At 36.2% G+C, this 13,951-nt stretch overlaps 1 protein-coding gene across 1 annotated transcript in view; it reads left to right on the forward strand.

Annotated features, from left to right (window-relative positions):
- Window positions 1-2,903: 2,903 nt before the first annotated feature.
- The window catches only part of LOC106878421 (ATPase family AAA domain-containing protein 3), a 28,018-nt gene continuing 16,970 nt past the window's right edge, over window positions 2,904-13,951 (forward strand). Inside the window, exons 1-6 of the mRNA XM_014927663.3 lie at window positions 2,904-3,214; window positions 5,636-5,712; window positions 8,509-8,670; window positions 9,650-9,719; window positions 12,432-12,597; window positions 13,047-13,116. Of these exons, the coding sequence (XP_014783149.2) occupies window positions 3,007-3,214; window positions 5,636-5,712; window positions 8,509-8,670; window positions 9,650-9,719; window positions 12,432-12,597; window positions 13,047-13,116 (753 nt within the window). The 5' untranslated portion in view covers window positions 2,904-3,006. The remainder of the gene's footprint in view (window positions 3,215-5,635; window positions 5,713-8,508; window positions 8,671-9,649; window positions 9,720-12,431; window positions 12,598-13,046; window positions 13,117-13,951) is intronic.

Raw genomic sequence — 13,951 nt, forward strand, 5'->3', positions numbered from 1 at the left:
AATGAATAGCCTATGTCAACAATAAACGTAGGAAGCAGTGGCTATTGCCAACTGAAAATCCAGTTCCAATAGTCAAACCAGATCGATGTGGTTTCAATATGAAGATCTCCCCAATTGTTTTAAATCAAATTATTTTTATCCTCCTCAAAACGGATTCTATTATCCAATGTGGATTCCTTTCTTCTTCTAAGTGAGTAAGAAGTGAGTGATTTGAGGGATTTAGCTGCTATTTTTAGCAGGTTGAGTGACCACTGTGAGGTGCTCCTCGCTTAAATTGAGTTGAACGAGATAAGAAGTGTCGAATTTCATAGTTGTATTTTATCGTATACCCTTATTTATCTTTCTTTAAAATCTGGGTCAACGTTGCTTTGAATCCCAGTGAGGTCGATGAAAGTAAGGTCTCAGTCAAGGACTTGAGTGCCAAATTGTACGATTTTAGTTTTGCGCCTATCTTAAAGTCAATATGCCGAAGTTCAATGAAACGCTTTAACTAGAAGATTTGGTGTTTGTGAGGAGAAGGAGGGAAAAATAAAGAAATGTAGGCATACCTACACAAATGTGATGTGTGCCATTTTTTGTATGTACGAACCTACTATTTTCCTTCTTTTTTTCAATTAGGCGCAGGTGTGGCTGTGGGGTAAGAAGCTTGCTTCCCAGCCACTTGGTTCCGGGTTCAGTCCCACGGCGTGACACCTTGGGCATGTGCCTTCTACTATAGCCTCAAGCCGACCAAAGCCTTGTGAATGGATTTGGTAGACGGAAACTGAAAGAAGCCCGTCGTGTATATATGTGTGTAGGACCGAACGGCTTCATTTCCTTTCTCATTATATTCAATTCGTTTTGTTTTTTTGTCCCCACCTTGTGCTGTCCCCTCTGTGTACGGTTTCCATAGCCAATATCATAAAATTAAGAAGTTTCTTCCTAATTACATGGTTCGAAGTTCAGTCCCACTGCGTGCGACTTTAGGCAAGTGACTTCTACTATCGTCTCGGGCCGACCAAAGCCTTGTGAGTAGACCTGGTAAACAGGTTAAATTCTGATTTACACACTCTGAAAGGTATTTGTCGAAAATTTCATTAACAAATGCCCATTTTTCTGAAAGTTATGAGGAAACAAAGCCGCCTCGGGTGACTTTTCCGAAACTCATCTCCTCAGCCCCGGAAAACGTTTTTCACAAAAAATAATTCTGATAACATCGGAATCTACACTAACTGAAGCGTATTAATAGAAAATTTCATTAGAAAAATAGCCATTTTACTGGAAGTTATGAGAAAACCAAGTCGGTGATGGGGAGCACACTTGTGTAGATGTGCCAAAATGTAATAATGTAATAGACAGCACAGCAGAAACTGCAATACTGTAATCTTTCGGTAAATTATATTTCTCAGCCTGTGGCATTTGAGAGATACTGCTGAACCGGTAACGAGAAATTCTTTGACTTCGTGAATGTCCTATTTCACACTATGATATTTAGGAAAGTGCTTGGTTGTTTTAATGCCTCGCTTCCAAATCACCCACAGTAACCCCGCGAGTGTTTTGTGAATGTTTCAAAATCTTTTAGAGTTGAATACCACCAGATAAATAATTGAGAGGGTGTGCATGGTTCTAGTTTCATTATTGGTAACTGGGACACAATGAGTAATATTTACTGCATTTTTGACTCTGAGAAATAAATATTTTTTACAAATGTTCACTACCTTACAAAAATTATATCAGGTAAGCAGACGACCTTCTCAAAATGCATTAAAAACTCTATAACATATTCAGAACGTTATTTCAGAAAATTATCTCCGTTCTCTTTGAACATACAAAAGACAAATTTAGGTGGGGTAAAATGAGTAAGATAAAAAAAAGTAAATTTGAAAAAATTCATTCTTAGACATCAGAAAGATCAGAAATGTAACGAAAATTTCAAATATCTGGTACAAATGAAAGAAAGTCGTGAAAAAATGACACACGATATGAAATTAACGAAATGCGACTAAATCTAAAATCTCAACATAAAATATTCTCTATAGCTTCTTTATGAGCTGCTGGAGTGGCTTTCTTCCCTATTATTTAAAGAGAAGAAATTATTGAAATTAGTCATTACTTTTTTTGGCCCAATTTAGACATCATTTTTTGAAAATTGAAAATTTCCAAATTAGTCATTAGTATGGGAAAAAACAGACTTGGAATTCAACAGAGAAAAGAATTTTTATTGTTAAACACCAAAAATATTTTATTAGCCACCTCAATTACAATTGGATCAAAGTTGAAAAATTTCTTGAAAAAAATACCTGTCACCTAATTGTTTCAAACTCTCAACTCCGGTGACAACTATGCTGGCTATATTTTTATTCCCAAAAATGATGCAACCTTACAAAATGATGATGCAATACTTGTAATGTAATGGTTTCAAACAGGTAGAGAGAAAATGAAAAGAAATCAGAAATTACTCATTTTGCCCCATTAATCAATTCAGCCCCCCCCCCCCCCCCACCATCGTATTTGTTTTGTGCTGCTTTTGTTATTTGTTTTTTTTTTTCAATTTTTTTTTATTGTTTACTTTTGTAAATTATGTTCTTTGGACAAGGATAATAAATGACGTCTGAAACAATATTTAAAAACAAATTAGGACCCTGTTGTTAATTTATACGAATATATATAGTTTAATTCGTATGTGTCTATGTAGGTGTGTTTACGTCCGCTAGCTTTGTCTGGGTGTATTTTCGTACGCATATGTATATGCATCGCGTTATCTTTGTATATGTGTGTGTGTGTATGTGTGTGAGCATATCTGTTTGAGTGTGTGTGTGTGTGTGCGTGGGTGTGCGGGCATATGTGTGTGTGCGTGTGTGTATACGTGCTCGGAAGCGAGTGAATTCAAGGGAGCTCACTCCAATAAAACGATCGCCCAATTTAGTCGCCGATCAGAGCACATGTGAGAAACCACGTTGGTAATAGAACGAAGGGGGTTTCTCCGGCGATTTTACTTGTGTGTTAAGTTGAGATATTAATGTCACAATGTCTTGGTTATTTGGAATAAAGAAAGATCAACACATTCCGGAAGCACCACAGTTTCCTTTACCAATGCCACCTTCTTCAGGAGGTTCTGGTGGCAAAGGTAACGATGATTCTGCAAGTTCTTTGAATTCAAAAATGGAAGCCTACCGGTTTGATTCAGCTGCTTTGGAAAGAGCAGCAAAAGCTGCCAAAGACCTGGAATCTTCAAGTAAGAAAAATATTTATGCCTTTTCTTGAAATACTACAATCATATTTTCTGTTGTTTCTTTCATCATTTATGTTATTGATTAACAATTAATATTACAAATATATAATGAAGAGTGATGGGTATGTGTGTGTGATTGGACAAGGTTATATTTAATTAACAAATTTTTGTTATTTTGAATTAAAGGTAAAAACGAAATAACACGAAAAATAAATATAGTTGACATGTATCTGATTCATAGACAATGTTATTCTGATGACCCTCAAACTAGTTTCATTCGACCCTTTAGTCTAGAAAGCTTTTCGTGTCCTTCAATAAGTACATGCTAATCATATTATATACTCAGTATCTCATTATATATGAAATATTCAATATTTCTGAATGGTACATAGCACGTTACTTATTACTAGAAATATACCAGATCGAAAGCCAACTATTTGAATTATGTTACAAATTCGTCGTTTTTTTCTTTTTGTGACCTTGGCTACAAGTTGAACGTCTCATGTAATTTTCTCTCTCGGAATCGTTTATTACTAATATCTATATATTATTTGAATTTCAAATACAAAGAATTTATGTACATATATTACAGTTTTTTAGGGGGGGGGGGGTTCTTTTAGAAATAGAGAAATATTTAAGTACTTATTAATGACTTTTGTGTGGAAACTTACATAACTACAAGTATTAAACCGGCACCGGATCATGTGTCGTTTAGAAAACATGTTTGTGATTTGGGACTTTGAAACCAAAACTATTGAACTGTTTCTCGAAAAAGATCGATCGTATTATTTATTTAATTATAGAATTATATATATATTTCGATGTCCTTGTTTAAAATGTAGTTCTATTCAGCTGGTAAATTATGTTTTTAGGACAGTAATTTATAAATTCTAATTATTTGAGGAATGTTATTATGAAAATATGATTTAGCTTAATAACGTAAATATATTATCAAATCATTAAGTATTTTTTTAGAATCAAATATAGATGTCTGATCTTCTATTCACATTGAATTTTTTTTTAATTGCTATTTTAATAATTTACAAGATACTAACAGTTGATGCAGAGAGACAAAAGTACCCCCAATTAATACTTCGGAATTGATTGTAGTAACATTTCTTCAAATTACATGCTACTGTCTTAAAAAGAGAACAGTTATCGGATTCTAAACAACTAGAATTTTGATTCAATAGTGTAATAACCTATCATAGCATTCGTCTTTTACACAGTGTTTCCATGTTCTGCTGCGAACAGCAGACTTTTCGGAACTTGGATTAAGACTCTTCTGATATGCGTTTAGCTTTACTTTCCTTAAAGATGAAATAAAATCTAAAGCGAAATGGATGGGACATTTCAAGTGTAGGGTTTCTGATAGAATGGATGTTACATTTATATTTAGGATTATAAAAGGGTCACGCCACATTTTAAGCACATCCCTCACATTCAAGTGCTTAACAACAGCTGTGATAAAGATTTTTGTAAAGTTACGAATAGGCATTTTGAGAGACTCATTTACAAAACTAGTTTTTAAACCTCACACAGTTATGGGGCCACCAGAATAAAGGTAGTAATCAAAGGGGTCTGTAGGTAAAAAATGGTTGAGAACCATTCCTTTATTTTAACTTCAATGGTGTGGCAAGTAGAGACTTGTATATATGAGCAGCTGCTTGTCTTTCTGAAAAGATGATTCTCCAGCCTCCACACAAATGTACAGATGCATTTGTAAAATTGAGCAAAGAAGAGTCTACATAATCGGTGCCCCATGTTATGTTTAGATCTCATGACATTATTGTCTCAGACCATTTATCTGGCAACCTTGGGGACCTGAAGTGTACCAGAATTCTGGATTTTCTAGTTTTCTGGAAACGGTCTAAATATATACTTAAAATATAAAATAAACTATGAAAAGTAAAAAGCTAACTAGTATTTAACTGATTCAGATTAATACACTTCTAGAACAGGGTCTGATATTAATCCAATTGAAATTCTTGTAATATATCATATTATACAATATGTTTATTGGATGAAAATTAAATGAATAAAAGTGAAAAACATGATTTTATTTAACAGATACATATACAAATTTATACAGAACAGCAGAATATGTCAATTCACATGAAAAAGTAAAGAACAAAACTATTTTTAACACTCCATATGCAAAATTAACCAACTTCAAAAACAGGGTCTGTTTACTCAATTCAAGGTATTGCACAGTTCTGCACAGCATTCCCAAATTTCTGAAAGCCTGATAACAGACTCAATATTGTATTTAGGTTGTTGGAGCATTTAGTTACTCCATAACATGAGCAGTCTATAGCCATTTAGTATCATTTTGTCTTCAAGTATTTCACGTTTTGTCATCCAATGACATATTACATAATTAATTTTTGGTTTTTATATCTGTATCCATTTTTATTTTTCTAGAATTCTCAAGGGAAGCTTTGGATTTGACTAAAATGCAAGAAGCAACGTTGCAAGCAAAGTACCAGAAAGAAATAAAGGTATACCCATTGCTTCTATAATAGTTATGTTACATCACTCTTGTGCTAAAGCTGAAAGCTACTTTATTTGTGTAGCGAAGGTGAATGTATGGTACAGCTGTATGTTTTTAGTTAGTGTTATTATAAGAGAAGATTGAATGTGTTCTGATGTTGTCTAGCCCTAGGTCAGTGCTGAGCCAGCATACTTATGTTTAAAAGGCATTTCAACTATGACAATCACATCTGTTTGTATATCTAGGACTACATTACCCAATGTGTCTTCTTTTTTTATTTTTCAAAGATAGTAAAGTGTGTTTTGAGGGAAATCTGGTTACAATTTTTAACAGTTTTGGTGACCAACTAGAGGCTCTTTTGAGTTTCATAAACCAAATGTATAGCAACTGTTTTGTGTCTACTTTTAATTTATAAACAAAACACAGATCAGGTCAACCAAGAAAAGGAATCCCTCCCATTCCATTGAACAGACTTGTCTTGCTCTGCATGTTTCTTGGTGACTTCACCAGTGCTGGTGTCACAAAAAACAAAAATCACCAAGCATCCTCTGTAATGTGGTTGGCATTAGGATGGGCATCCAGTCTTCAAAACCATGTGAAAACGGACATTGGAGCTTGATGCAGATTTCCAATTTATGCTAACATAGGAGTCATGTTAAATGGCGATGTTGGTGTGTGTTGGAGAAGCAAGTACACAGACATAGACAGTATATACTGGGTGCAAGCATGGTTGTGAGGTTAGAAGCTTGCTTCCCAAATATGTGGTCTCAGATTCAACCCCATATATTATTTAAAATAGTTCTTCAAGTTTCACAGGCTCTTAATGTGAACCCAACTCCTTCAGGAGTTGTTTGGTATTCTATAGCCTGAAGGAGTTGGGCTCCTATTAGGAGCCTGCAAAACTTGAAGTGGCACAGAACAAAATCAAACTATTAAATGATACATGTAACTCCTTCTAAAAGTGTTGAGTGCTCCCTTCTTTCATTTGTCCACTCACTCGTGTATATATATATATATATATATATATATATATATCATCATCATCATCATCATTTAATGTCTGTTGACTATGCTGGCTTGGGTTGGACAGTTTGACCAGGGCTAGAGAGCTGCACCAGACTCCAGTCTGATTTGGCATGTTTTTTTCAGCTGGATGATTTTATGAGGTATTTCTATCAGGTCACCTATGTGTTGTGTTACTGGTAAAAATGTAGAACCGGTACAACCTGAGACATTCAGATTAAAACCAAAAAAATTAATATTTTCTTAAAGAAAAACAAAAAATCTCAAAAGGGGAGGTGTTATGGAGGACACCCCCAGTGAAAAGTGGGCAGTCACATCAGATGATAAAGTACATCATGATGATGCGAGACAGTTTAGTATCGAGTAAGGCACAACACAGACATACAAACCAAATCTCTAGACGGATGCTTCTGCCACCTCTAACTTACTCATTAACAAACAAAACAAAGTATAATTTCTTTTAGGAAGTTTCCTTCTCAACCACATGGTCTCTGGTTCAGTTTCACTATGTATCACCTTGGGTAAGTGGCTTCTACTATAGCCCTGGGTCAACCAAAGCTTTGTGAGTGGATTTGCTAGACAGAAACTGAAAGAAACCCATTGTGTGTGTTTGTGTTTGTCCCACACCACAGCTTGACAACTAGTGTTGGTTTGTTTAGATCCATGTAATTTAGCAGTTTGGTAAATAAGACTGATAGAATAAGTACTTGGGTTGACTAAAATTCTTCAAGGTGGTACCCCAGCATGGCCACAGTCTAATGTCTGAAACAAGCAAAAGATATATGATAAACATATTTATGTAATACTATTCTATATTTTTAAGATGAGGAATTATGTATGTTATTGACAATGGACTGACAGATGTCCTCACCGTGTTTGCTGTTACCATAACGTTTCAGCTGATGTACTCTCCAGCCTTCATCAGGTGTTCTGATGGAATTTCAAACCCAACCCTTTATTTGACAAATGGGGTACACTGTTCTCATTCTTAAGGTATTCTTTTTGGCTGATGTTATTTTTTTCTATTGATTTTATTTCCCAAGTCCCTGCCTGGGATTAAAATCAGAATCTGAGGGTTAGGCTACTAACTGTTGGATTCTGAGTTCAATCCCAGGCAAGGACTTGGTGAAATAATATCTAAAGAAAAAAATAACATCAGCAAAAAAAGAATATCTTAGGAATGAGAACAGAGTACCCCATTAGTCAAATAAAGGGTTGGGTTCAAAATTTCATCAGGACACCTGATGAAGGCTGGTGAGTACATCAGCTGAAACGTTATGGTAACAGCAAACACGGTGAGGACACCTGTCCATCCACTATAAATAATGTATATTTATGTAATCCACAATGTAATTTTTTCTTAATTAAAAAAAATTTTTTGCTACTTTTTCTCTTTTTTTTTTTTTTGCCCTTGAAGTTGCTTGTTGGGAATGTATTATCACCTGTTACAATTAATTTGAGTCAAAGAAGCCTCTAAGTGATCTAGCTTGCCAGAAATAATAGCCAAATTTCCCTCACATTACTCCCTACTCACTTAAAAATGATAATAAAAAACAATACATCAGAGAATGTAGTCTCTGATTTAGAAAGAGATTGGATGGTCATGGTTGGGAAACATTTGATCATAGATTTGTTTGATCAGAGTTGTCCTGAGGTTAAACATCTCTGACAACAGCTAGAATCTAATAATCACCTAATTCAGAAAAATGTTATTGTTCATGTCACATAGTTGAATGGTTTTGTTTTTTTTTTCTTCATATTTCAATGATTTTTTTCTCAGGAATATGAAGCTCACGTTGCCCAACAGAAGATTGAAGAACAGAGAGTTATACAAGAAGAAAAGAGAAAATCAATGGCTGAAGAAACTCGTCAGTATCAGCAAAGAGCACAATACCAGGACCAGTTAGCTCGTAAACGTTATGATGAACAACTAGCTCAGCAGGTAAACTGTTAATCTCTTTTAACCCTTTTGTTACTCTGTACTTCATTGAAATACATCCTCTTTATTTCAAGTAATTTAAAAAATAATCACAAATGTAATAAAAATAACTTTAGCATTTAAATCTGCCATTGCCAGTGCCGCCTGACTTGCTCCCATGCTGGTTGCATGTAAAAAGCACCATTCGAGTGTGGCTGATGCCAGTGCCGCCTGACTGGTTCCTGTGCTGGTTGCATGTAAAAAGTACCATTCAAGCATGGCTGATGCCAGTACCCACTGACTGGTCCCTGTACCGGTGGCATGTAAAAAGCACTATCCGAACGTGTTCAGTGCCAGGCTCGCCTGGCTGTCTCCCATGCTGGTGGCACGTAAAAATCATCCACTACATTCTCGGAGTGGTTGGCGTTATTCAAACAACCCGTTTCTCTTCGTTTAAACATTTCTGGCTTTGTGCCTAAGTTAGGAATCAACATTTTTCTAATGACATTTAACGTCCTATTAGTGAGATTCATTGTGTCAAGCCAAAAGAAATGAATGGCAAAATCTACAACAGTTGGATGTGACTTCAGAACAGGGAGTTGCTGAACCTAGAAACATTAGAAAAGGATCTAGGGAAACATTCTCTGGTATCCACCATTGCTTTTTGTTTTAATCCCTTAACATTTAACCCTTTTGTTACCATATTCCTGCTGAGCTGCTCTGTGTTTCTTTGCTTGCTTACAACCATCACATAATATCAAGACAGACACACACACACACTGCAGAGTGGTTGGTGTCAGGAAGGGCATCCAGCCATAAAATCCCTGTCAAAGCAGACACATTAGCCTGGGGTAGTTTTTCTACCTGGCCAGCTCCTGTCAACCATCCTATCCATACATGCATGGAAGATAGATGTTAAATGATGATGATATATATTTATATATATGTGTGTGTGTGTATGTGTATGTATATATTATAACATTCTTTTCTAATCTATTCTCAGGCAAGAATGAATGAAGAAAATCTGAAAAAACAAGAAGAGTCTACAGCCAGACAGGAAGCACTTAAGAAAGGTAACTAATATTGTATCCGTGTGTTGGTGAGACATAGCCTCTGGGTAGGTTTTTCAGGTGGTACTGACCAAGACAAAACCTAAAAACACAAATTATTTGATATAAAAAGTAAATGATTTCCAACTCATTATAAAGATACTAATTTAATACATGAAATTTAATTTATAATTCAGTAAATGCACACACACATATATATATATATATACACACACACACACACAATGTCGCCTTCCTGGCACGTGAAAAGACATTCGAGCAAGTTCATTGCCAGTACCGCTGGACTGGCCTTCGTGCCGGTGGCACGTAAAAGCACCCACTACACTCTCAGAGTGGTTGGCGTTAGGAAGGGCATCCAGCTGTAGAAACTCTGCCAAATCAGATTGGAGCCTGGTCTAGCCATCTGGCTCACCAGTACTCAGTCAAATCGTCCAACCCATGCTAGCATGGAAAGCGCACGTTAAACGATGATGGTGATGATGATATTAGGAGTACTCTTAGACTGGGCCAGACATGCATGGCTATGATCTCGCTTTAGTTGCCGGGTCTTCTCAATCACAGCTTGTCTCCAAGGGTCTCGGTCTCCTGTCATTGCCTCTGTGATGCCCTGATGCGTTGGGTGATATGATATGCTTGAGAAGACCTGTTGAGTTAAGTAAAACCAATATTGTAGCTGTGGCCAGTGTCCCCTGACTGGCTCCCATGCTGGGGGCACATAAAAATTCCTTTTCTCATACTTTAACTTCCTCATCTCATAGCATGCTTCCCTCTTTACTGTAGCCCCACTCACTTGAACAGCGTCTTAGTCTTTCTGGCAGCATGGTGACCTCAGTAGTGCTGGTGCTATGAAAAAAGCACAAAGTGCACATTGGGTAAAATTGTTGGCATTAGGAAGTGCATCCACCATAGAAACCATGCCAAAGCAGGTATTGGGCATGAATCAGTTGTCAGACCTATCAGATCCTGTCAAGATATCCAACCCATGCCAGCATGCAACAAGGCCAATAATGGTGATGACTAATGTGTGACCATGTTGTACCCATATTCCAGGGTTTTGTTCCTAAACACATTAAATTGTCATAAAAGCAAAATAATTCCTGCCTTTCAGTGTCTTGCTGGTCTTTACAGTGTAAGGACTTTGCACATGTGTGTTACATTGTTTGTGTTGTGTTATCCTCTTCATCATCATTATCATTTAGTGTCTGTCTTCTATGCTGACATGGGTTGAACAGTTTGACAGAAACTGGTAAACTAGAGGACTGTGCCCAACTCCACTGTATGCTTTGGCATAGTTTTTCAGTTGGATGCCCTTCTTCACACCAACAGTGTGATTGAGTTAATTTTTAGAGACATTTTATTTCATGTGATCATCATCAACATTTAATGACTGCTTTCCATGCTGGCATTAATAAGAATAAGAATAACGAGCACTCAGAGAGTGCAAACCTCCGCCAGGGCAACACCAACGTCCTCTCAACGATTAGCCAGAGGTGATTTTTAAAATGAGAATATCTGAAATAAACTTGACTGTTCTTACAAATGAGAATACTAAAAATGAACCCAACCGCTCTGAAAAATTAAGTAAAAAAACACTAAAAATAATCCAGAATCCTTGTCCAGTACTGGATCAATCCCAAAATCTTATCAGTTCGTGCCAGTCATGAGGCCAAACATCTCTGAAAGTTTCATCCGAATCCATCCAGTGGTTCTTGAAATATCTTGTCCACAGACAAACAAACAAACATGACTGAAAACAATATCTCTGCCTTCACTAAGGCGCAGGTGATAATGGTTTCAAATTTTGGCACAGGGCCAGCAATTTTGTGACAGGGGTATGTTGATTACATCAAACTTAGTGCTCAACTGGTGCTTATTTTATCGACCCCAAAAGTAGGAAAGACAAAGTTGACCTTGGCAGAATTTGATCTTTGGATGTAAGGACGGATAAAATGCTGCTAAGCATCTTGCCCAGCATGCTAACAATTCTGCCAGCTCACCATCTTAATAATAATAATCCTTTCTGCTATAAGCACAAAACCTGAAATTTTGTGATAGGGGGTCAGTTGATTAGATCAATCCCAGTATGCAACTAGTACTTATTTTATCAACCTCGAAAGGATGAAAGGCAAAGTAGACTTTGGCGGAATTTGAACTCAGAACATAAAGACAGACAAAATGCTGCTAAGTATTTCGCCCAGTGTGCTAACAATTCTGCCAACTCACCGCCTTAGTAATAATAATAATCCTTTCTACTGGAAGCACAAGGCCTCGAATTTGGGAGAAGGGGTTAAGTCAATTACATCAACCCCAGTGTGTAACTGGTACTTATTTAATCGACCCTGAAAGGATGGAGGACAAAGTCGACCTTGACGGAATTTGAACTCAAAACATTGCAGCAAATGAAATACCGCTAAGCATTTCACCTGGTATGCTAACAATTCTGCCACCTTGCCGCCTTAATAATAATAATAATAATAATAATAATGAATGTGTGTTTGTGTAAAAAAACAGCTGCATAAAAAATACAAATGTGTGTATCAAACCTGCGTGTATAAAGGGGTTTCTGCTTGATTACATATGTACATAGGTACAACTCACTTAACTATCATTATTCCTGTAGCTGTACACACAATTATTTTCTTTTATGTACATTTTTTCTTACTCTTCCATTTTAAATTTCAAAATTCCTGTTCATTTTATAACTATTTTCTTCAGCCACTGTTGAGCATGAAGCTGATGTCCTTCACAAACACAAAATGATGAGGTTGAGGGCCAAGATCCAAGAAAAGGCCAAAGTAGATCGAGAAAACTGGGATCTCATTCAGAAAGAGATCAAGTTGAAGGGAGCTGAGCATCGAGAAACTATACTGAAATCTATTGAGTAAGTTTCTGTTTATGTGTTTGTAAGTTGGTATTTATTATTATTTCACACATGGTCAGCATCATCATCATCATCATCACATCCACTTTTGCAAGAAGCCTGTTATGTGTGTTTATGTATGTGTTTGTGTTTGTGCCTCCTTGTCTTGGCATTGTGTGATAGTTGTAAACAAGTGTCACTGTCATACAGGCAATGTCATTTATTTCCAATATTCTGTAAGAATATGTCTGACCACAGGGAAATATTACCTTGCTTGGAAACAAGTGAGAGTTGGTAACAGGAATGTTCCCAACCTCATCTCAAATAAACCCCATCTGATCCATGCAAGCATGGAAAAGTGGATGTTAAATCTTGGTAATAATGATGCACCTTTTTTCTTTATTAGTATGTTTCTATTACTACAAGCAATATTTTGTAACACATTTCTCTCTTTCTGTTTTGCAACAAAGAACTGCTGGTGATGTTCTTGGAACTGGTTTCATGGCTTTTATTAAAGACTGGGACAGAGTTTCTGCTACAGTAAGGAATAGATTTTTTTTTTTTTTACATTTTCTTTCTCAAATGTATTTGTTTTGTTTCTTTCTTTTGTGACCGAGACAAAAAGTCAATTAGTTAAGGGCTTGCATAAGAAATATTTTCAGATTATCTTAATACCACCACCATCACCAACCACAACATATCAGTATTTAAACAGAAGCATACACTGAGCTGAGTCTATGGATAGAGAAGTGGCCAACTAACCAAGGATTGACTGGTTTATATCCTGTCACCACCACAGAGTTTTGTTTATGATCAGAACACTTAACTTCAAAGTAACCCAGTTCATCTGGCTACAAATAAGTACCGCAGTTTATATATAATTCACTGCTTTAACCCTTTTGTTACCAACCCAGCTGCAGCCAACTGAAAATTTTTTTTGGCTCAAATGATCGACCTGGTCAAAGCCAGTCGAGTGAGCCCATTTATGTTTAAATGTGAATTTAAGTACAAATCTCATTAGTACATTTGTGAAAACACATGATTTCACTTTGTAAATAGTCAAGTTACAGTTTCTGACATTGACGTGATATCTGAGCTGTGTGAATTTTGGGAGAAAATTTTTTCCACATTTTTCTTTGGCTTTTTTTTTTTTTTTTTTTTTTTCTTCAACTTTTAAAATGGATAACAGTTTCATGCTATCAAGCAGTGATACTGAATTTGAGGGCTTTTCAACAGATGATATGGAGAAATCAAGCAAATGTATGCTTGTAAAGCTTGTTTGAAGTGATCACTACGGAAACCAACCATTACGCAGAAAGTAATCAAATTGAGAAAAAAGATAGCTTGTGGTTTACATGTATTTACCTGTAATTAG

Source organism: Octopus bimaculoides, chromosome 3 (assembly GCF_046866305.1).
Source record: "Octopus bimaculoides isolate indiv1 chromosome 3, ASM4686630v1, whole genome shotgun sequence".
NCBI classification, from domain to species: Eukaryota; Metazoa; Mollusca; class Cephalopoda; order Octopoda; family Octopodidae; genus Octopus; species Octopus bimaculoides.